The 23071-nt window shown below is 33.3% G+C and overlaps 1 protein-coding gene across 2 annotated transcripts in view; it reads right to left on the reverse strand.

The window, feature by feature from the left end:
- The window catches only part of CSMD3 (CUB and Sushi multiple domains 3), a 1245616-nt gene that overhangs the window by 726749 nt on the left and 495796 nt on the right, over positions 1–23071 (reverse strand). The window contains exon 7 of one of the 2 annotated variants that reach the window (XM_078441977.2): positions 5400–5711. The exons of the other annotated variant lie outside the window; for it this stretch is intronic. Within the exon in view, the coding sequence (XP_078298103.1) occupies positions 5400–5711 (312 nt within the window). The remainder of the gene's footprint in view (positions 1–5399; positions 5712–23071) is intronic. 2 annotated transcript variants of the gene reach the window in all.

Below are 23071 nucleotides of genomic sequence, written 5' to 3' on the forward strand. Positions count from 1 at the left end.
TTGATTAGTTTGAAACTTTTATTCCTATTTCAAGAACTAGTTCAAATATCCCCTGTGCAGGCTTCCTTGACTTTCTACATTCAGAGGTAGTTATTTTCACTCCTTACTTCATAGAATATCAAAAATATTGTTCTGATAGTGTTTCTCACCAAATTTTTACAAATTACAAACCTGTAATTATTATTTTTTTAAGTTATATAGACTACCTGATGGTATAGCCTGCATCCTTCATTGTTATACCCTTACTATCCAGTCCAATGTCATGCACATAGCAAGAGTTAAAACATAGTTGGTGAATAATAATAAAAATAACAGCAATTTGTATGTGTTGAACATACCTCAGCAACTGTGCTAAATTTTTTCACAAAGCTACCTATGATGCAGGTATTCTCCATTACTAAGAAGTTGAGCTTGGAGAGTTGAGGTTATTACTCAAGACAAGATACGATAGCTAACAAGGGGCAAGTGTCCACTCATTCTCATTGTCTGACCTCAGAACTAACTAGCGATGGTGGGCAGTTTGGCTTTACCTTTTCACTGGGAGAAAATACCTTAGTTTATTTTAGCATTTCCATCCAATACCATGTTTAATCTTCACAAAAACCCTAATGTAATACTATTATACTCTTTTACAAATGTATGGAAATTGAGCTCAGATAGTTCATGTGACCTGCACAGGGTCTCACACATAGTAGGTGGCAAAAGTGGACTAAAATCCAGTCAGGTAAAACTCAGTTCTCCTTCTTAGAACTATTGGATGCTAATACTACAGGAAACTGTAGTATTAATAACAGTTTCAAGATGATCTAAACCAACATTGTTTATTAGTATTCTGTTTTTTACTTTTTATTTCAGTGTCAAGAGACTCTTTTTAAACAGAGAAAATTGGAAAGCATTTTCTTTTACTGAGAACAAGTAGAAAGTTAAAAAAAATTAAGAACATAATTGAAATTAAATTACTGATATTTTAACTATAGTGTAATAGGAAAACTAATTGGAATAGTACTGTATCGAGAATTGAAAATATCTTTGATAAACATTCTAAGTTTGTTTCTAATTATTCATTAATTGTTCATGTTACTTATAATAAAGTAACTAGCTATGCTGATTTATCATAAGTTAATACATAGATTTTGAGGCCACACACAAGTGTACTAAGTACCAAATACTATGTGCAATTTCAATGTCCATGCCTTCTTTGCATTTATAGTGATATTGATGCAAACTGTACATATTGTAATTGCCTCAGATTATTGAAAGTAGTTAACTTAGGAGCTACTAATCATCAAAAGATATCATAAAGGGGCGCCTGGGTTGCTCAGTTGACTAAGCATCTGGCTCTTGATTTCAGGTCAGGTCATGATCTCACGGTTAGTGGGATTGAGCCCTGCACTGAGCTCTGCACTGACAGTGCTTAGCCGGCTTGGGATTCATTCTCATTCTCATTCTCATATTCATTCTCTCCCTCTCTCTCTCTCTCTCTCTCTCTCTCTCTCTCTCTCCCCCCTCACCTCCTCCAGTGCTCTCTCTCTCTCTCTCTCAAAATAAGTCAATAAACATTTTTAAGAAGACATAAAATGAAAATGTAATTGTGAATAAAGAAAAATTATGAAAAATATTAAATTATCATACAGCATAAACTAGTATGGACTGTATACCTCAAAGGAACCTATGCCATCACAAGCTATCATATATAGGATTTAAATGGTAATAACTTTCAGCAAAATAATATCCATGGTATAACATTAACATTTATTCATGTGATATTTGTTGACTTTATAGGTTTCTTGTGTTTAACTGTAAAATTCCTTTGTTTTTATAATTGGATAAGGTCTATAAACAAGGCATTTATATCTAGTTTCATGTTGTGAAATTTGAAGTGGTATAAAAGCAATTTATTGTTTGAATTCATGAGAATATCATTGGCTTTTAGGAATTAAAAACACTAGTATTTTTAGAACTATGACAAAATGAAGTAGTTATCTTTATTTTAATACTAAAATGTATAGATATATGAATATATTGTAAAACACAGTTTTAAGTTTTCTAAGAAATTTAGGCAAATGCTTTAGCTGGTCCGATCTTAGTCATTAATTTAGCAAATAGTATTTAAATTCATCTATGGTTCAGAAGCTGCTCTAGGCACTGGGAATTTAGCATGAACCAGACCCACTCACTCCTTACTTCACAGAGGTAAATTTTACAGGACAAGTCATAGGGCTGGTGATTACAAACACAAGAAAAGTACAGAGTACAATGCTGAGTTATAACAGAAAAAAAAAAAAAAAACTAACTTTCCTGGAGGTGAAAATTTAAGTTAAAATTTCTAAAGGGAATTAGAATGATCTGGTTGCAAGAATGAAAGGAATGGTTCATCAAAGTGGCTTCAAGTAGAAAAGAACATGGTGTGTTTGACACTAACAGAATTTCTGTTTGGCTAAAAAAAAAAAAAAAAAAAAAAAGAGTAACTGTGAGAGTCACACAGGATGGATATGGAGATAGAGACAAAAGCCAGACCATGGAATTTTCTGTAGGACACCACCAAACCTTGGTTTTATTACTAAGGTTGTTGAGCAGGTTTTAAAAGGTAATTCTGACTACACTGCAGAGAATGGAATAGAAGAATGAAACCTAACTTGTTTTCTCTAACATATCTAGAAAAATTAAGGATTTAGTTTTGCATTATGTTTACAGACTCATTTAAAATGTCAACGAAATGACTCACTGTCTGCATAAACCCCATAACTACTCGAGTACTTGAATCGCTATGAGCTTTACAAAACTTTCCTTCTACTTCCTCATGGGTTTCTCTGTATCTTCCACTCTATGCCAGTCTCTTGAAGGAAAGGGTCATAGATTATTTATCTTTCCTTCCTAGAACAGAGCATGGTACTCAGTAGGCATTCCAGGCATGTCTGGTGAGGCGGAATTATTTTTAATGAAAGAATAATGCTTTGGGGCACCTGGGAGGCACAGTTGGTTGAACGTCTGACTCTTGATTTCAGCTCAGGTCATTATCTCACGGTTATGAGACTGAGCCCTGCGGGCTCTGTGTTGAGGGTGGAGCCTGCTTAAGATTCTCTCTCTCTTCCTCTGCCCCTCTCCTCCTTGTTAGCATTCTTTCTATCTATCTATCTATCTATCTATCTATCTATCTATCTATCTAAAAAGAATACTGCTTTGATGTTAGCCAATTCCAATCTGGAAATTTGGCCCTGCTAAGAGCTAGGTTTTTGAAGTCTATTTTACATCTGTAAAGTAGCTAAATATTGAGGGTTTTCAAAAATATCAACAGGCATAGGGTGATAGTTCTCTTTTATTTCTAACATTTACATTTTTTAAACCAAAATGTTAAAAAGCTTGAGTCTCAAATATAACTAGCTATCTGAAATCACTAAAACACTAGATTATTGAGGAGGAGTCAGAAGGACTAATTCTAATTAAAATAGAGATTTGATAAACATATAATAATTTAAGTCACTGAAATAAATGATAAGCGTAACACTCAGAATGTTTTCCATACACATGATTTAAACAAAAATAACTGACGAATATTTAATTCCAAAGTAGATGGCACTACTCAATGGCTACTACCTACAGAAACACTATTTCAGAAAGAATATGGGGAAGGATGAAACTTGTATTAGCTCTAAAATAATTATTGTCTAAAAGAGAATTTGAGCACTGATTTGGAATTTACCAAGGAAGTAATATGCTTAATTAAAATGTACTTGAATGTAGCTCAGAAGTTTAGATTGAGTAATTTTCAAATCACTTTATTGAATTTAATAACTGACTACTCTTTATTCTCATTTCAATCTGAATTATTTTTCCTAGTTCTCTAAAATACTAATTTGTAACCTGAGCTTCTCGCATCACTTGATGGCAACTTTGGCTAAAGTAGTATTTGTTAATTAGTTGATTTATATAACAAACTTATGCTTGAGAATTACCCATCTTTCATTCAATAGGTGGTAAAATGATCAGAGTAGTTTGTCAATTCTAGCTCGTGAAATTTTCCACAGAGAGTGAAAAAACTAAATGGAAGGGTTTTTACCTTAATATTTTAATAATATTTACACTTTTTTATTTCCTGCTACTAAGAAAAAGTATCTATTTGATATAACAAATTATCAATTTTATCATGACTCTTACATTCTTCACTGGGGAAATACTCATGGTAAGGAAGTGAATCGAGAAGCAAGGTGATACTGATTTAATACTTTACAGGAGACTACTACGTATTAAGAATTCAGTTTATGATGCTTATTAAGGAGAATAAAAGTACATTCAGTATGAATTTTGATGGAAATGAGCTTTTGAAATATTTCCATATGATTTTCAATCAGCTATATAAGATGTCTTGATTTTTGTTCTTAGTGTATATTAAGCACAGAATGCTTTCCATTACTTATATCATGTTCTGTATAAACCATGCCTACCCACACTACATCAACCATAACCAGCTTGGAGAATATATGACGATGAGTTGGAAATAGAGTTGGAGTAGGTATTTTTTACTTGAAACATGTTCAATTAATTAATATTTCCACTGATGCATATATTGATATAAATGAAATCCCTTTACTTTTTGACACTACATTGATTTTTTTTCCACAAACTGCTCGGTGAAACTTGCTACCAAGAAACAGAAAAATATGCTTGCTATGCTTCATAATTTTGTAAAAGGTAGGCTTATATTAATCAACTAGAAAATTACCAATATATGATTTGGCTTTGTGGCAATTTTTTTTCTACAAAAGATTAGAAAGCAAAAGGATATTTAAATATAGAGCCATAATCTCAATGAATAGCTGTTACCTTTTCAAAATGAGAAATCTCAATACAATCATATAGATCAGGCTATAGTTACTTTAGAAATAAAAGAGCCAGCTATATAAAATAATCACCAGACAGAATGTTTCCATTTTGCCCAAATTATCTATTGTCTTAAGTGTTAATTAGCATCTGCGTAACATTAAGATTTCATGCAAATGCTGAAAATTACGACATAGGACAAATCATCAATGTGTAAATATGTACACTTATTGATAGAAACTGGCTACTTTATTTTCAAGTAATCTCAACATCATACCTGGCACATAATATGCAATAGATATTTAGTACTCGTTTTTATTATCCTTTTTATGCATTCTTTCCTTTCTACATTTACCCCCACCCCGCCCAGTATTTGCATTTCCCTCTGATTTGTATTTTTTAATTTCTGTGTTTTCAAATCATTCAGGGTTTGGCTATAACGATCTATATTTTGCAGCTACGCTTTTTCCTTTGGCTTCCTACATCTTGGCTCTCTTTCAGCTCATTCTCCAATTCGAATCGTTACCAAAACATAGCTTTGGCTGTAACTAAACGGGCACAAGTAAAATAACATCCAATACCTCTATGAGTAACAACTGCAAGCTCTTTAGTTCTTTCTATCTGTTCAGCATTTCGTGGTCTTCTCCTTGTACTTTGTGTATCTGCTTGATGAGGAGAGAGCCCGTCCTTGGATGTGTTGGGGTCCAGACCTGAATTTCTGAGACTCGAAACTTGCACTCGCTGTTCCTCAGAAAGTCTATGGATGGTGACAGCTGTAACACTGGATACAGTAACATCTGCAGGTGTGCTAGCAACAGCAATAGCACCAGTGGTAGTCCTGTTATGCTCCTCTAACTCACCAGTGGAGGTAGTGTGGGTCAATGTAGAAGAACCTGTGGGACACAGTAGCACTAGATGCTAACTTTTTCTTTTAAATTGTGTTTATTTTTTTTTCTGATAAGTTTAATAAATTATATTCCCTTCTATTACCTTAAGGATAACCAACACGAAGAGGCAAAACACAAACACGCCCCTAAAATGTGAAGTAACCAGATCCAATGATTGCTTCGTATCAATCAACCTCTGAATAGGTACCACACACAAATATACCACATTTTCACTGTGACACATTAGGGGAGGAAAGGTGAAATAGTAAACCCTTCATGGAGTCCCGAACCAATCTTTGTTCTTTACCTACAGATGAGTGTTAGCAACAAATGCCTGGCAAGTGACCAATTTTGACAGAATGGGTAACCGTGTAACCACACTTTTCTCAAAAGTATGCTTTGAAGAGACTGTGCCATATCTGTTCATAATTTCTGGGAAAAACATCAAAAATTTCTATTTTAAGATAAGCAAGTGAAGGAGAATTTAAAATCAAAGCCAAAATTAAAACAAAATGATTAAAAAAAAATAAAACCCTGAATAACTATTCTATGCAGATGTCTATCTTAACCTCACTTGCCAGAAAGCAGCCAACATGATAAAATATTCAACGCCGTGAGCTATATATGCATTAGGCTCCGGTGGGTTGTTTTTGGAAGCTGGGTAATATACTTCACTATTTTAAAGTAAAATTTGAGATTAACCAATTCTCAGTTAATTAAAATTAATCACTATATTTAGAAATGATTGAGAATTAACTAATAGCATGGAACTTTTACGCGCACAAAAGTAGCGTTAATAAATGGTTAAGAATTCCCAAATATCTCGTAAGTGTTTCACAGTATATATTTCTCTACATTCTTAACTTTATTAAGGTTTCACTGTAATTTAAAAATAGATTTTTAAAGGAGCCGAATTAGGGTTTTCTTTTTCTCTCGCTTAAACCTCTTTAAAAGATTGTCTGTGGTAGTACATAATTCTTACATAATGAAAGAAAGTAGTTTGTCTTTCTTATAATAGAAGTATGAAACTGAAGATATATTTAAAAGGCTCTTGACATCTAAAATGCTTAACAAGAAAAAAATACTGAGTGTTGGAAGTACAGCTACTAATTAGGAATAATCGTCAGGTCCTGGTTAGAAAACTTCTGAGTATTTTTTAAAGCCAATGAGTGGTATATTTTCATATCCTTGCCTTCTCAATAAACTGCATCTCAAACTTCTGTCCACAGTGTATAATTAGATATTGTAGACAAAAATACATAGGAATAGTTGAACCATTCTTCAAGAGGAAAATAGCTTTATCCCATAATGTCATTTGAGTATGCTCTGCCTTCTTTTTCTTTTTCTTTTTTCCCTCTTGTGTTATAGGCAGGTGAGTGGTAAGATTAGTAATTCTGATTTCTGCTTTCAGCCAAAAAAGGACGTCAAACACGGGGGTCCTCTCATTCATAAGCAGCAAAGGGAAACATGTCTGCTACAGGTTCTGCCAGCCTACATTGTCGTTAAAATTGAAGCTTGGTTTAATTTGGTTTGGAAACTCAAATGATGGTTGTATTTTCAGGGAGCCAAGGGTAAATGAGGTATGGCAATTATCAGATAATTTTAAAGACCTTTAATATATTCTAAAGCATCAGTCAGAAAGAAGCTGCTACTGAATATTTATCCAAGTTATATTGTGAAGATTACAATCTCCCTAAATTCATGTTGGTTATGCAAATTGACCAGTAACATCTACTAAGCTAATATTTAGTAAGATTTTTCTTTAATCACACAATTAAGCAATAACTACGTTTACAATACTAACATTTAGTAATTAACCTCATGATAAATCAGACACTTGAAGGGCCCATGTGCTTACTATAAAAACAATGACCTGATCATATTATTCACCTAGGGAGTTTAACTGTATCTTCTACTTTAGAAAGGAAGTAGAAAATCAGGGTGGATAAAAAACTAACACTTTAAAACTTTTCATAACTGTATCATAATTTCCCAGCTTTCAGTTTTAGTTTAAAGAGGAAACTATTTAATTGTAAACATTTGCTGCAAAATGCAATCTAAAAGCATGAAAAATATTAGAATGTGTATGTACTCTATCTCAAATCTCAATGTTCTGACCTTATTCCAAGGAGTAAACTGAGGAGCTATTATATTCTATCATTGAAGTTATTACAATTGATCCCAAATAATCTCATGTGTTTGGGTCAATAACTCTGGGATAATTCTTAACAATGTATCTAAGTTGCTTCTATAACTAATCCTCAAGACTTATAGACGAGTTCCCAACACTGATTTTCTTGAAGACACCAGAGGATAAATACAGTTCCTGACAAAATTTGAGTTAGAACTGATCTTTGTTAGCCTTTAGACCCAGAATTTGCTAACATCCCGTCTTAAAAATCTTCAGTAATAGAACTCCACTTCTGGCTAATGGTGGTAGTGATTCAGTACTATCCTCTTAACCTGAATGCAGAACTTGGTGGAATATTAGAAAAAAGCATTGAAAAACCAATTTATTTAATAACCATAGTCCAACCAGATATATATACTCCAACCAGATATTTTACTAACTAGTACCTATGTTTTATGTATATTTTGTGTTCATATTCTTTCTTCCTCATACTAGAATGCAAGCTCCCTAAAGATTGAGATTTTTGTATATTCTATTCATTGCTGAATTACCTAATATCTAAAACAGTGCCTGGTACACAGTAGATGCTCAAGAAATATTCATCAAAAGAAAGAATAAATGAATGAATCCATTTAATAATAATTCTAAACTAATATTAACAATAATAAAGAGAATAAATTTCACAAATGAAATATGATGATAATTGTTACCATGGCAAAGTCATAATTCAAACAGTATAATGAATGAAGAGAAATTCTAAAGGGAAGAAGAAGAATAATTTTGTTTTTAACTTTCAAAGACATCATTTTGAAAAAGTGTGGAATCTGAAGATTTATTTGCATGAGTTACTTGAAAAATTGTGTCATAATTCCCAAACCTTAAAAGATACAATGTTCACATGAAATGGATTTACTTAGAATGTTCAAATTTCTGTAGAGTGAAGAATAGTTATATGTCAAAATAGGAGACAGAGTGCATCTAAATGTAGTTAAATATGTTTGATATATAAAATGGAATAACCTCCATAAAGAAATAACATCAGTTTCCTCTATAAGGCAATAAAATCATCCATAACCATACAGTTATATATTATATAATCATTTTATCTAAAATGTAGACCAATTTAGAATACGGGTTTTAGTACCACTTTAAATTGGCAGTGTGTGAAACACAGATTCTTAAATTGTCAAAATGCACCATTTACCATTTAACAGTTTAAAAACACTCAACATTTTTGCATACATAACTGTTTTATGAGGTAATTGCCAATGTTAGAAAAAGCCTTAGGATTCTGTATAGCAACAATCCGTTATTAAATATATTATATAGCTAACTCAATGTTAAAATATATTTTATTTTTTAAAAATTTAAATATGCTACACAATTGAGTAAACATGATCTTTGATAGCACAATATTAAATGCATATGTTACACAACATACAACCCCAATTAAGAAATAAAATGTACATCCAGAAAATTCATTCTTCGTTTGAAATTAAATTATGTATACAAGATGTAGTTTATCACAATTAGATTATCCTGTCATTAAATCTCTTGAGATATATTTAAAAATTAGATGTTTACAACAGAAACACAGGTCTAAGGTATATTTTATTAATATTCTTTAATAAAACATTTCTCAGTATAACAAAAATAAAATGAAATGGTTTACATATATAAGCATGCTTCCCTAAATCATAACTATGTGCCATATTTGGAACTATGATAATGGAAAATGACATACGCTACACATGTAAATTGGTAAATTTATTTAACAGGAATCCTTACAATATTAAATTTGGATTACATTATGTAGTATAATGAGAATTGTGTTTTTGAAGGCTTTCTTATTTCAACAACATCTTCAAGAGACTAAACATAATTCATATAAAGCCATTTATAAGTGTGTCATTTAGAAAGTGTAACCAAAAACTCTTTCTGTAATTCAATTTTAATTTCTTTATGATTAAATTTTTAGCCTTACAGATTTTTAAAACAATTTTGCCTCGTAATTATTGTCTAACTCACCACAAAATTGAAGAGCAGAATGTATTGCTAAAGATATGAGTGGATGGCCCAATATGTACACAACTACGTAAGCACATGTTAAAGGTAATTGCATATTCAAAGAAGTAGCTTTTAGATATTTATGTTTGGCATGTTATTTTATATTAAAATATATATCCTGTTCCATTAATTTTAGTATTCCAGGTGAAACATTTGAATGAAAGTTTAACTAACAAAATAATTCTAAATGAATAATTTTGTGACATTACGATATATAATGAAGGAAAATGCAATAAACATTTAACATGAAAACATGCAAAAGGAAAAATATACAAAATAACATCAAAATAAAATCTAAATACAACTAATGCAACAATTCTATTTGAGCCATTATTTAGATATTCTATAAATTTTAGCATATGTAATTTGATTTATATGTTATATTTCTTTAATATTACTTGGATGAAACTTAAACATGTTAATAAGTGAGGCAACTCTTGCAAACTAATTGCAATATGTGCAAATGAAGCAAAACAAAGTCACTGCTTTGTGACATGCTATAATTTTCAGGAAGCATATTGCAATCAGGTATATAATTTGGGTATTTTGCATTTTAAACATCATTAATTCCAGTCTGCTAAAATCCCTAAAGCTTAGTATTTTACAGTACAAATTAGTGGATGTGCTTGTACTATGAATATTCAACTGAGAGAAGAAATGGGTAAACTGAAATGGAAAGTAGCCTTTAAACTGTAAAAGAAATATAAATAATCTACCTTTGGTTAACTATTACCTAATATAAAATGATCTTTCTGACTAGGAGAATTTTAAGTGAAACAATCCTGGAAAAAAATAGTTTGTAACTTAGTTTTGAAGAGTTGGTCTAGATTATAGTTTTAATCTTAAATTAAAATGTTGTATTTGTGCTAAAACTACATAGGATTATGATCTAAAAATAGCTAAATAAATGAAAATAAGATATTCCTGATTATAAGACGCAGCTCTAAGTAAAAAACATTCTACCAATTAAACTATGACATAACAATGCAAAAACTGTCACCTGCATCCACATTGCTGAGATGTTAAAATGTGAAAAGATATTGATCATGATAGAGTTAAAAAGAAACCAGTAATTCTAGACACAGATTTTCTATGATCACAAATTAATTAAATAAATTAGGTGTGTATTAATTTACAAATAGAACTGAGAGTTCAAATATAATTTATCTTTCTTAGTTGATTGATTAATGAATATGTTTCTATTTATGTTATATATTTCCATTCAAGTTTCTAAGCATTAAATAAGGAAATCAACATTAAATTTTGCAAATGGGTTTGTTACTATTTATCAGGTACAAGTGATCAGACTGATTTAATATGCGAAGTGACTAAATAAACATTTGGAGTCTAAGCTGAAACTGATGATACATCTACTAAATTCACACTTACTGAGAGTAAATTAATAATTATAAAACAAATATTCAACAAGATATTTACTAATGTCAAGTTGTTTACATGCAAAATAAAAACCTCACATTCTGAATTGTTTGAAATGTTGATAAACCCATATGCCAAGCAACCATAAATACCTTTATCTAAATGAAATATAGAAAATATCAAAAGTTTTAGAAAGTATATGGAGAGTACTTATAGGTCCACCATGACAAAACTATATACAAAAACATATATATGATAATATATATTTATAACATATATATTATAAATGTCTGAATGTTATAGTAAATATCATCACAGTTTTACTATAAAAATGTGAGAAAATAGACATCTCATTATTAGTACTAAAAGAGCATACTAGGGAAAAAAACTTTTTTAAACAGACAGTTGGAAGACTTGTAAAGAAACTCTCTCTCTCTTAAAGGACCAATTCTTGTTTTTACCTAGTTGATTCAAGTTGCAGAATCAGATGTTCTCATCATTTATTCCTTTTCAAATATTTTGGAAGGCTCAACTATGTGTAGCAGTGGGTCCTAGGGGTAATTGTTTTAATGTGCCCAAACACACACACCACTGATAGGAATAAATACCCACAAAATACAAACTGAATCTTTAGTGTAACTAAGCATAATGTTCTTCCCTAAAATCACAATACTGACAATCAAACTTAAAGGCCTGGGTTTTGAAATAAAATTGATGGCACCCTTGTCACATTTGATAAGAATATGAGCAAAGGGTATACTGCCCTTCCACACCTTTCTAAAACCATCTCCTAGAATGTCAACTGTTAGATTTCTTTCTCGCCACAGCTCTTATCTCTCAGCTCAAGTAGAAGTATTTGTCCCTCAACAAACAAAATGTAACTGAACACAAACTTGTTTCACTTCCTTCCACACAAAAGCTTGTGGAATAGCTACCAGTTCTTTGGAAGATTTAAAGGTGTTATCAGGAAAAAGGAGTACTAATATATTTTATTCCAAAGTGTTAACATCAGGAATTCCTTCACTTTCAGAGTCTTGCTGTCTCTGATAATGGATATGTATTAATAGATTTTTGGAAGTACAAAGTGTGTCTCATATGTGTGCACCCCCCCACATCTTCTTGAATGTTTAATGAGTATGTGAGAAATGAATGAACGTGGCTAAATGTACTACTCTCTTCTTTCTAAAAATTAAATATTTTACTTTATGTTAGTATTTATTGAGGGTTAAATGTATTTTCAAGGATATAAATATAAAAAATTGAGCCTCTCCAGATGTGTTCAAACAATACAAAAAACACTCCATTATAATATAACTGCAATTTAATATAATATGCAATTTATATGGCATATAGTAGACTAGAAGGAAAAGAGAGGAAGAAACATCTAAGAACACATAAATCACCCCTTCATTCTGTGTTTTCTCAAATGCGGGTAGCATATCCCTTCTCTTCCATTCTCCAGCACCCTTTTCACTCCCCCACCCAAATAATCTTTTAATGATGGCATTATGAAGGAGAAAGGAAAGAAGTAAGAGAAAGGAACTGGTAAGGTTACTCTTTCTACCAATCATGGTTGAAAGGAAAAAATAAGAGGCTTTATTCTGACCCAGCCCATCATGTCCCTGAGTCCTTCCCACCTTGACTATCTGACTGCATCCATGTTTATTGTCTATTTCCTTCTCTAGTGGTCTTCTAGTTTGCAGGGGGCAGAGGTGCTTCATTTTCCATTAATTTTAAGTGTTCTTTTTTAGAAAGTTTACCTAACTCTGGTTTTATTTTTTTTATTTTTTATTTATATTTTTAAATATTAAATTTATTGTCAAATTGGTTTCCATACAACACCCAGTGCTCATCCCAACAGGTGCCCTCCTCAATGCCCATCACCCACTTTCCCCTCCTCCCACCCCCCATCAACCCTCAGTGTATTCTGTTTTTAAGAGTCTCTTATGGTTTGCCTCCTTCCCTCTCTGTAACTTTTTTTCCCCTTTCCCCTCCCCCATGGCCTACTGCTAAGTTTCTCAAGATCCACATAAGAGTGAAACATACGGTATCTAGGTATCGCTCTCTGAAGACTGTCCTCTTAGACACAAATACCTTTCTGGTTGAGAGAACACACACACCAGAATGACTGCCTAACCATTCAGTTTGAATTCGTTTATTGCAAAGTTTTCTTCTCCTCAAAATAAATAATAGGGACACGTTGAGAACTAAGTTTTTGAGGAGTGTGAAGCTTGTGGTAGATCATTGAATGCTCCTGGTTGAGGGATTTATCATAAATTGATATCTGATCCCATGTGACTGTTATATGATGGGAAGTCCTGGGTTCATTAGAAGCAAGTGGGGCATAAGGGAGGTGTGGGCGGGTAGGAAAGGGCTGACATTCTGAAGGAAAGACTATTACAGTATTGATTGCTGAGAGGTTGCTGAGCAACTGGTGAGTATGTGCATAAATATGCTAAAGTAGAGCAGCCTAACAAGAAAACGAAGCCAAGAAAGGTCTGATTTTCCTGCATCATACACTCAGTAAGACACTTTTTATTTTACAGCAGCTAATTAATTAGTAGCAGAAGTGATTTGCTTGAAAATAGGTGCCAATCTTGGCCTAAAAAAGTTGCATTTTGGAGGGAAAAAAACCCTTCAGAAATAGTAAGAACCTATAGAGTTAATCTTCAAAGACTACTATTAACCAGAAAGGCACATATATTACACAGTACATATTGGGGTTTATGTATAATTCTCTGTTAGGGTACTTAAAATAAAAATGTCTATATTAAGAGGTAAATCTTTATATTCCTTCATGTAATTACTTTGCAAAGGTCCACCTTTCTTTCTTTTTCTTTCTTTACCAAAAATATATTTTATTTCAAGACACTATGCAATGACTGTCTTTTAATAACATCAATAATATAAAGATACAAATACTCTAAAAATTATAGCTGAAATTTGCATGTATACTTGGCTTCAAATATGTTTTGTACTTTAGTTTAATTATGGAAATTGATGTGTTAAATTTGAGAGATAAAATGTGGACATCTGACTGAGGAGCATCTCAAAAATCATCCGCTCTAACATTGCGACATCAGGCCAACTCTCTTTAACACTTCCTACTCTAAGAGTAGAAAGTTTGATGCACCGGGTGATACATATCAGAAGGTTAATTAGAGCTTCCTTCACTCGAATCTTGCCTGTGGAAGAGACATATAAGTTTGTGTTTTAAATACAAAGGAATCCCATCTCTTTTAGAGTAGAAGTTACTTGGAAAGACAGGAAAAACAAGAGCAAAATATGAACAAAAAAGATTCAGCAAGGGGCTTGGAATTTTTGTAACGTTTTTATAGATATTGGGGAAAAACTTTATCTTGTATTTATTCTGGAGAAAGTAAATGTTATTTACTTAATAAAATCTTTCTTTTCCCCATCGCTTCGATGCCAAAGAAAGTGAGCATTTTTCCCTTTCCTATGTTGTAGTAGCATTTCAAATACTGACTTTAAAAGTGGATACATCTTGGGGCACCTGGGTGGCTCAGTCGGTTGAGCAGCCGACTTCGACCCAGGTCATGAGCTCACAGCTCGTGGGTTTGAGCCTCGCATCGGGCTCTCTGCTGACAGCTAGGTGCCTGGAGCCTGTTTCAGATTCTGTGTCTCCCTGTCTCACTCTGCTCCTAGCCCACTCGCATTTTGTCTCCCTTTCTCTCAAAAATAAATAAACATTAAAAAAAAAACGGAGACATCTCATCTTCCCTTTCCCTCTTTTTTCACAAACATGAATTAAATGACGACTATTCATCAAGCACAAATACACCCCCCCCCAAACACACACACACACACACACACACACACGCGCGCACACACACACACACACACACACACACTCTTTTCTCTCTTACAGAGATCCCATCCTTGCCTTGCAAGTAAACTTTCATGAATTTAAAAAATCAGTGCTATGTGATATATTCAATGAAAGATACATAGAGAACGATGAAAATATAGGTGGAAAGCCCTTTGCTATGTTTCCAAAATGGAAAAGTGTGTCTAGTGGAAAAGATGTTGGAATTGAGTTTAAAGGATGAGCAGATTTTGCCAGATATTTTAGGAATAAAAGAACGTCCCAGTCAGAGGTAACCATTTAAGAAAAAGGTGTGACGGGGAAAATGCAAGACATGCTCAGCCAATTGTAAATTATTTGATACAGCAAGAATGAAGAGAGAATAAGAGCAGATTTGATAGGTAGAGACCAATGTTTGAAGAGCCAAGAAAAGTCAACTTGAAAAGGACACCTGAAAAGATGAGGCATCACTGAAGAATATTAAGCAGGAGACTGGCACGACAGGATTGTCATTTCAGAAGCATTGTAATTGCTGTAATGTGGAGAAGATACTAGAGTTATGTGGACTAAAGGCGGGGCAACTCTTTAGCTGACCCCCATAACATGACTATGAGCACCTTGATACAGGGTTGCTAGATGGAGTAAATAAAAACCTAGAACATTCCATTGAATTTGAATGTCAGATAAACAACATCTGTCTTTTTTAAAGTACTTCCTATACAACACTGGGGACAGATTTATAATAAAAATTATCCACTGAGGGTGTCTGGTTGGCTCAGTCAGTTAAGGGTCTTACTCTTGATTTTGGCTCAGGTCATGATCTCATGGTTCTAGAGTTTGAGCCCTAAGTTGGGATTTGTGCTGACAGCAAGGAGCCTGCTTGGGATTCTTTCTCCCTCCCTCCTTGCCTCTCTGCCCCTCCCCTGCTTGTGACAGTGTTCTCTTTCTTTCTCTCTCTCTCTCAAAATAAATAAATAAACTTTAAAAATAAAAAAGAAGATATTAAAAAAATATATTTACTGTTTATCTGACATTCAAATTCAACCAGGAATCCTGGATATTATCTGAAAGCAATTCAGACTTACAAACTTTGAAAATTTCTGCATAGCAAGCAAGTTAAAACTATTAACAAATATTGATCCATTTAATGTAATGTGCTTTGATTGATCCTATGAAGACTTACGAAATGCAGAGAGTAAGCATGATGACATCGTAAGAACATCTAGACAAAATTCATGCAAACATCTTTTTATGAAATGAAAACTAAAAAGAAGATAAGTTGAATGAGGTATGCTAAGACATTTTATTCCACTTGTATTTAAATTCTATATTCTTCATTTTAGTATTAAAAATAGCTAATACTCTAGCCCTTTTTCATTATAAACCGCAAGTTCTATACTTGAGGAAGAAAATAATATTGAGAAGTAAATCTATAGATGATTCATACAAAACAGTGCCAACTTTTTTATTAATGCTTCATTCCAAAGAAACCTGAATTGAAGATATTTCCAGCAAGAACTTAATGGACTTGGAATTGTATCCAAGCAATAGAAATGGTAATGAATAATGAATAAAAATATCATTCTCATATTATCAAGTAAGCCTTTTGACCTGTTAATCTTTTCCCATCCTTGTTTTTTTTTTTTTCAGATGGTAGAAACTATAAAATGAAAGTAGAAAATTCAGTTATCTCTCTTTGTTATATATGTATACACACACACGTGTGTGTGTGTATATCTATCTATCTATCTATCTATATACACACATACACACACATACATACTGATATATACGAGAGGAGATACTTACAGACACTATAGAGAGAAACCATATATACATGCATATTATATTTAACTCTAAAGAAAGACACATATATACATTATATGCATATATATATATATATATATATATATATATATATATATATATGCTCTGAATTCTGAAAAGGTTTTTTTGAGTAAATATGTTCTATTTGATCAAGATCACATGCATTTTAATTGGAAAACTTTATGATGAAAATGATTAATTAAAACAAAGGAAGGTTTCTTACCATTAAAGTGGTTTTAAATATCTGAAATTTTATATCTAACCTAATGATTTTGCTATATTACAATTACAGGTAATAATGTGACCATCCAATCATTTTTCTGAAGAATATTTTTAACTTTCATAAGGGTGATAGAAATTTGCTCTTCTCACTTGTGGGATGGTGTCTTTGTATCACCGCAAATTTCTGAGTGGAGTTGATTAAGACACTGTAAACATATTTGCATTCCAATATGTTTACCTGAAATGACTAGGTAACAAAACTATTTATAAAGAGCAACAATCATTTACTGAGTACAAATTATGTTCTAGACACAGTTGTAATTATATTCCATCCTCAAAAGTACCTGTAAATGGAGGATATTAAAGCTTAAAGCAGCTTCCATAATACACGGACTCACTTTGCTAGTAGGCAGAAAGCTGGGATTTGGACGCAAATTGTGTACTCCCAAAACTACAATCCTAACTCTTGTGAAATCAGTAACCTCTGTTTAGTCTCCCCAATATAATACAGCACGTGAACACTTGTGTCTAAATCCAGATGTAAGTTATTTATTTATGTTTTGTTTTCATTATATTTCTTCCCAATCACTTTTTTCTCCAGCACATGTCTGTTTCTAGGTTCTTCTTACAATTCCCTCACCTCAGGGCAAGAAGGTTCTGTAGGGCTAAAAGGGAAATTTGCTGTAATATCTCTCCATAACTTTAATTTCCTAACAGTTTAGGCCTCTTCAGGGGATTGTGTCAGATGACAGGATAGGGGGAATGACTAGTGTAAAGGTTGAGGGGCCAAGGAGAGGCAATAAAGATAACACACACATAGCCTTCCTGCTGCATTGCAGGAAAGTGGAAACATCCAGGAACCTGGACTCTCATCTTTGGCTAAGATACTCATCTCAGGCTTGTCATGGGAAGTTTAGAATCATTTGACTTCAAGTGAGTGAAGTGTGTGCTTGAACAATGATGACTGAGTGCCTTTCTCCTTGTTGTCCATACACTGCAAAGGTTCCTTGGATTCTTGTGCAGCTTGAGGGAAGAAGAACGTGCCAATGTTTCTTCCACCCACCCTCCACAGTGACCTGGACAAAATTTTTCTCCTGTTAGATACAATGGTGGCTCTCAAATTCACTCGAATTTGAAAGAACAAAGTGACATTTCTTGCCCAAGCAAGTCTGTGGATAAATTACCTCTTTCAGTTGCAAATCTAGCCGAAATGCACAGCATGCCCTAAACAGCCTGTCTCTTTGTTGTTTTTCGTTTCAGGTTGACATGTGATGTTTCTGTGTTCTTACTATTTCCTCCTCTAATATTACAGTTTTTCCCTGATAAAACCATTCTGAGTAATCTAATTTCACTTATCTTTAAGTATTATCTGCTGCTCAATTGTTAAAAGACTCACATTGTCACCCCCCAAGGCTTCTTACCATGTTGCTAAACTGGATCCCTTTTTTTTTTTTTTTTGGTTTATTTTTGGTTGTTTGCTTTAAAGCATGAACAAAGCTTCTGTAAACTTCTGGGGCTAACTTTTACCTACATGACTTCTCTAATCTTCAGAAAATTTCATGGAAGGTCTTTTTTTTTTTCCTGAGTCCCACATATATTGTATTATTCATGAAGAGTAGATGGTTTTCTAGGACTTGTCCTACAGACCCAGGAATCAATTAGTTTTCAGCAACTATTCATCACTGATTCAAAGTCCTACTAACCATAGTTTCTAACAACTGCCAATCATTTTCTTCTTGTAAGTTCCATGATAAACATTTTACATTTAATCTTTGTAACAATCATAGGGTATAGATTATAATTCATATAGTCAAGGGTAAATACCTTGATTAAGGGCATTCATTCATATATTCACTCATGTATTTATTCAACAAGAACTTATTGAGCACCCATTCCGCACCAGGCACTGAATGATGACAGTATGTTTCCTAAGAGAGATTACATTTAAGTGAGGGAGACAACGAATGTACCGATTAATAGCTGATGGGGAAACGCAAAGTGACATTTGAGCTAAAAACCTTAAAAATGAAAAAGTGAAACATAAAAATAAAATACCTGATAGATCTGGCTGTTTTATTCAGACTGTCAGGTTCTACAGTTTGTATTGTTAATCTTTGTGATACACTGCTTCCTACTCAGTTATGACTTGGGCATTTCACTTTATATAACTATGTTTCCTGGTCTCTTGTGCTCTATATTTCTATGAAGTAACATGTATTTTAACTCAAGATAATATATTTTGATAATAAATTTTAAATATGTGAGTTCCACATGTCACCAATAAAAATTAACAACATCACTATATTTCTTCTTTTCAATATACACATATATATTAAATGCCTACTCTTCACTAGCCACTGTTATGTGGTAGGATATTACAGTGAGCAAGAAAGATGATGTAAATACAGAAACAAGAGAAACAAAAAATATGACTGTATTATGTTGGTATGTTACGTTAATGTTGCCACAAATTCTTTGCAGGCCTTTCTATCAACAGGTAGAGTCTATTTCCTCACCCCCTGGATCCAAGTTGACTTCATGACTTGCTATTACCAACAGAGTATAGCAGAAGTGATACTGTGTGAGTTCTTGAGCTTCAGTTCCAAAATGTCTTGTCATTTCCACTTTTGCTCACTTGGGATATTTCCCTGAGACAGCCACGTGAAGAAGTATGTCTAGACTATTAGAAGACAAGGGGCACAAGGAAGGGAACTGAATTGCCCCAGCTGACAGTGTTATGAGTGAGGCCATATTGGTCCAAGCATCCCAGTCAACCCTCCAGCTTAATGCAGTGACACGTGAGGGTGGAGATACATCCTGAACACCAACAAAATTATGAAAAGTAATAAAGCATTATTGTTTTAAGCCTATAAGACAGGGTAGATTTTTCAGGCCATGGTTAACTGACACAATAAGTGAAATACAGAGTTTTACAGGAATATATAAAAAAACACTAATCTAATCTAGTCTTGGAGGTGACTTAACAAAGAGAAGTTTTCTGGAGGAAATATTTTATATTGAAATAAGAAAGATGAATAGGGCTTCCAAGGTGAAGACAAAGGAAAGAGATGGTCCAGGAGTGTGCTACATGCATAAAGGCCATGAGACAAAACAGATTCTGTTAGTTTCTAGGAGTTAAAGGCCATTTAATATGTGTAAAGCATAGACAGCAAGCAGGAAATCACAAGAATTGAAGCTAAAAATTTAGGTAGAAGGCATTTATGAGAATATGGTACAGTAGATATGGTACAAGGCATGGGAAGATACTTGGACTTTCTTTTGAAGTCAACAGAAATAGTTCCTCAAGTCCACTCTCTCCAACTAACACCATATTTCTCCCATCCCTTTCACCGAACAAAACATGCTTCTAACAAGAAGGTGGTATAGTAGTAAGATGCATTCTGTTTCCACTGATGGAAAACATAAAAAGATCTCTTGAGTTAAAAAGCAAATTTTTAGTAATTATTAAATGGGGTCACTTGGAGTCTTCTCAAAATTGAAAATTAGTAGACATTTGACTCTTTAATCCACAGTCTTATATGTTTTCATTCATTTCCCCCTGGTTTCTATTTTTCAATTTTCTAATGCCATGCCAGCGGCTTCATCAATTCTTCAAAATGTTAGGTAGAATTCCTTGTTGAATTAAAAATATACTTCACTACAAGGTCAGTCAATGTCTTTTGTTAGAGGATGAAACTTATGTTGTATAATATAACTAGTTAGAATTTTTTCATAGAATTGGGGGAATGTCACAGGACCTCAGAGCTCATGGTCATCCCATAGAGTCACCTATAGTCTACCTGCAAAAGTAGTAAGCTCAAGTGTATCTTTATGTATGATTATAAAATATGTTCTAAACAATTGCATTTTACTTTGAAAAGATGATTTTTTGCTATAAAATGTCACCAAATCTATGCAGTTCTGTCTTTCCTTATAGAGAATAGAATGATTTTATATACAGGTGAATAACTTCTAAAATTTAGTTAAGATGAAACTTTCATATGCCTTGAAATAAACTGGAATGAAAAAATAACACCTCAAACACAGAAAGTGAGGTTTGCAGTACAGAAAAGACAGAAAATGTTATTCTGTGATCCTAAAATTGTATATATACATTATGCGTAATGCATTTCCTTGAGTGAGCCCACTCAAAGTGATTATGCTAATTCAAGATCATTTAGCTTTATTTTTTAATTATTATTATTTTTTTTTATTTTAGAGCGAGAAAGAGGGTGAGTGCAAGTAGAGAGAGGGGCAAAGGGAGAGAGAGAGAGAGAGAGAGAATCGTAAGCGGCTGCATGCTCAGCGCAGAACCGGACATACCGCTTGATCCCAAGACCCTAGGATAATGACCTGAGTCAAAATCAAGAGTCACTCAACTGACTGAGCCACCCAGGTGGCCCTGAATGTCATTTGTAAGGTAACTACATTTATCCTTTCCTTGTTGCAAAATCTGATTACAGATGATCTCTGACATAAGATGTTTCGACCTAGCATTTTTTTTTTTTATGGTAAGATGGTGCAAAAGTGATACGCGTTCAGTAGAAACTGTCCTTGGAAGTTTGAATTTTGAGCTTTCCTCGGCTGGTGATATGGGCATGATCGTCTCTTGTGATGTTGGGCAGCTGCATGTAGCCACAGTTCCCAGTCAGCCTTACGATCACAAAGGGTAAACAATCCAGACATTTAACACCACTTAAACCTGTACCCATACAACCATCCTGTTTTTCGTTTTCAGTACAGCATTCAACAAATTACACAGGATTTTCAACACTTGATTCTAAAATAATCTTTGTATTAGATGATTTTGCCCAACTGGAGGCTGATGTGTCTTTCTAAGCATGTTCATGGTAGGCTATGTTAAGCTATGATATATGGTAGGTTAGGTGTCTTAAATGCATTTTTGACTTACAGTATTTTCAACTTACAATAGGTTTATCAGGATGTAACCCCATCGTTAACTGAAAGAAGATCTATATTTACAATCATTTTTAACATCACCTCATACGTGAGCTGTATATAACGTGTGGAAGAACACTGTTTTGAAAATAGTTTTGTGTTTAATACTGACTATGCTGAAACTAGCAATAAAATTCACCTTAGTTTCCTCACTTATCATACAAAGAATTTGGACTGAATTAGTGGTTCTCAAATTTTTCATCATGAAATGCTACTTTTGTTATATTTCTCTAAGAAAAAAATTTAGGAAACTGCTCTTACAAATAAACTGAGTCACTTTCATTCTAAGAAATGTATGCTCATTTTAAAAAACCAACATAGCGCTTGCAGATCAGGCCTTCTAATTGCCATGAAGTAGCCAATATGTCACCAGGTTAATTTAATTACAGTGCTAAGTAAATAAAATTGATATTTTAGTTAGCATGTGAGGCCCTGTGATGGGTAAAATTTAATTAAGCTTTTTGAAATAATGAAAATAATGAACTGTTATTCTTCTTCTAGGGAATCCCAAAAAAGAATCATTAGGTTACAAGATCTATCACACCTCCACAAATCTATGGAGAGAAGAGAAGTCATTCAAACAATGTATTTAAATATTATCTGCACCTCTCTTTCTCTCCTCTCCCCCCTCCTCTCTCTCTCTCTCTCTCCACTTCCTTTCCTACCCCCTTCCTTCTTTTTTTTTTTTCTTTCTTTCCTTCCTTCTACAAACTGCATTAGTCACTCAATACATGCCAGGTATTCATCTGGTTCTAAAATGATCAAGGGGAGGGAAGAGATACAAGGAAATAAGCACAATGATATTTAGGAATGGTAGTACTATGAAAGCACAAATACAGGAGCCGGTAGTGGTGAATTCCTAAGTTGTTGAGCAGAGTGTAAATCACACTGGCTTATTCTAAGATTTTTGCGCTGACACTGGGATGGTAACAACAACAACAAAAGCCTGTCATGGGA

This window comes from Panthera onca, chromosome F2 (assembly GCF_046562875.1).
Source record: "Panthera onca isolate mPanOnc1 chromosome F2, mPanOnc1 haplotype 2, whole genome shotgun sequence".
In the NCBI taxonomy this organism is placed as follows: Eukaryota; Metazoa; Chordata; class Mammalia; order Carnivora; family Felidae; genus Panthera; species Panthera onca.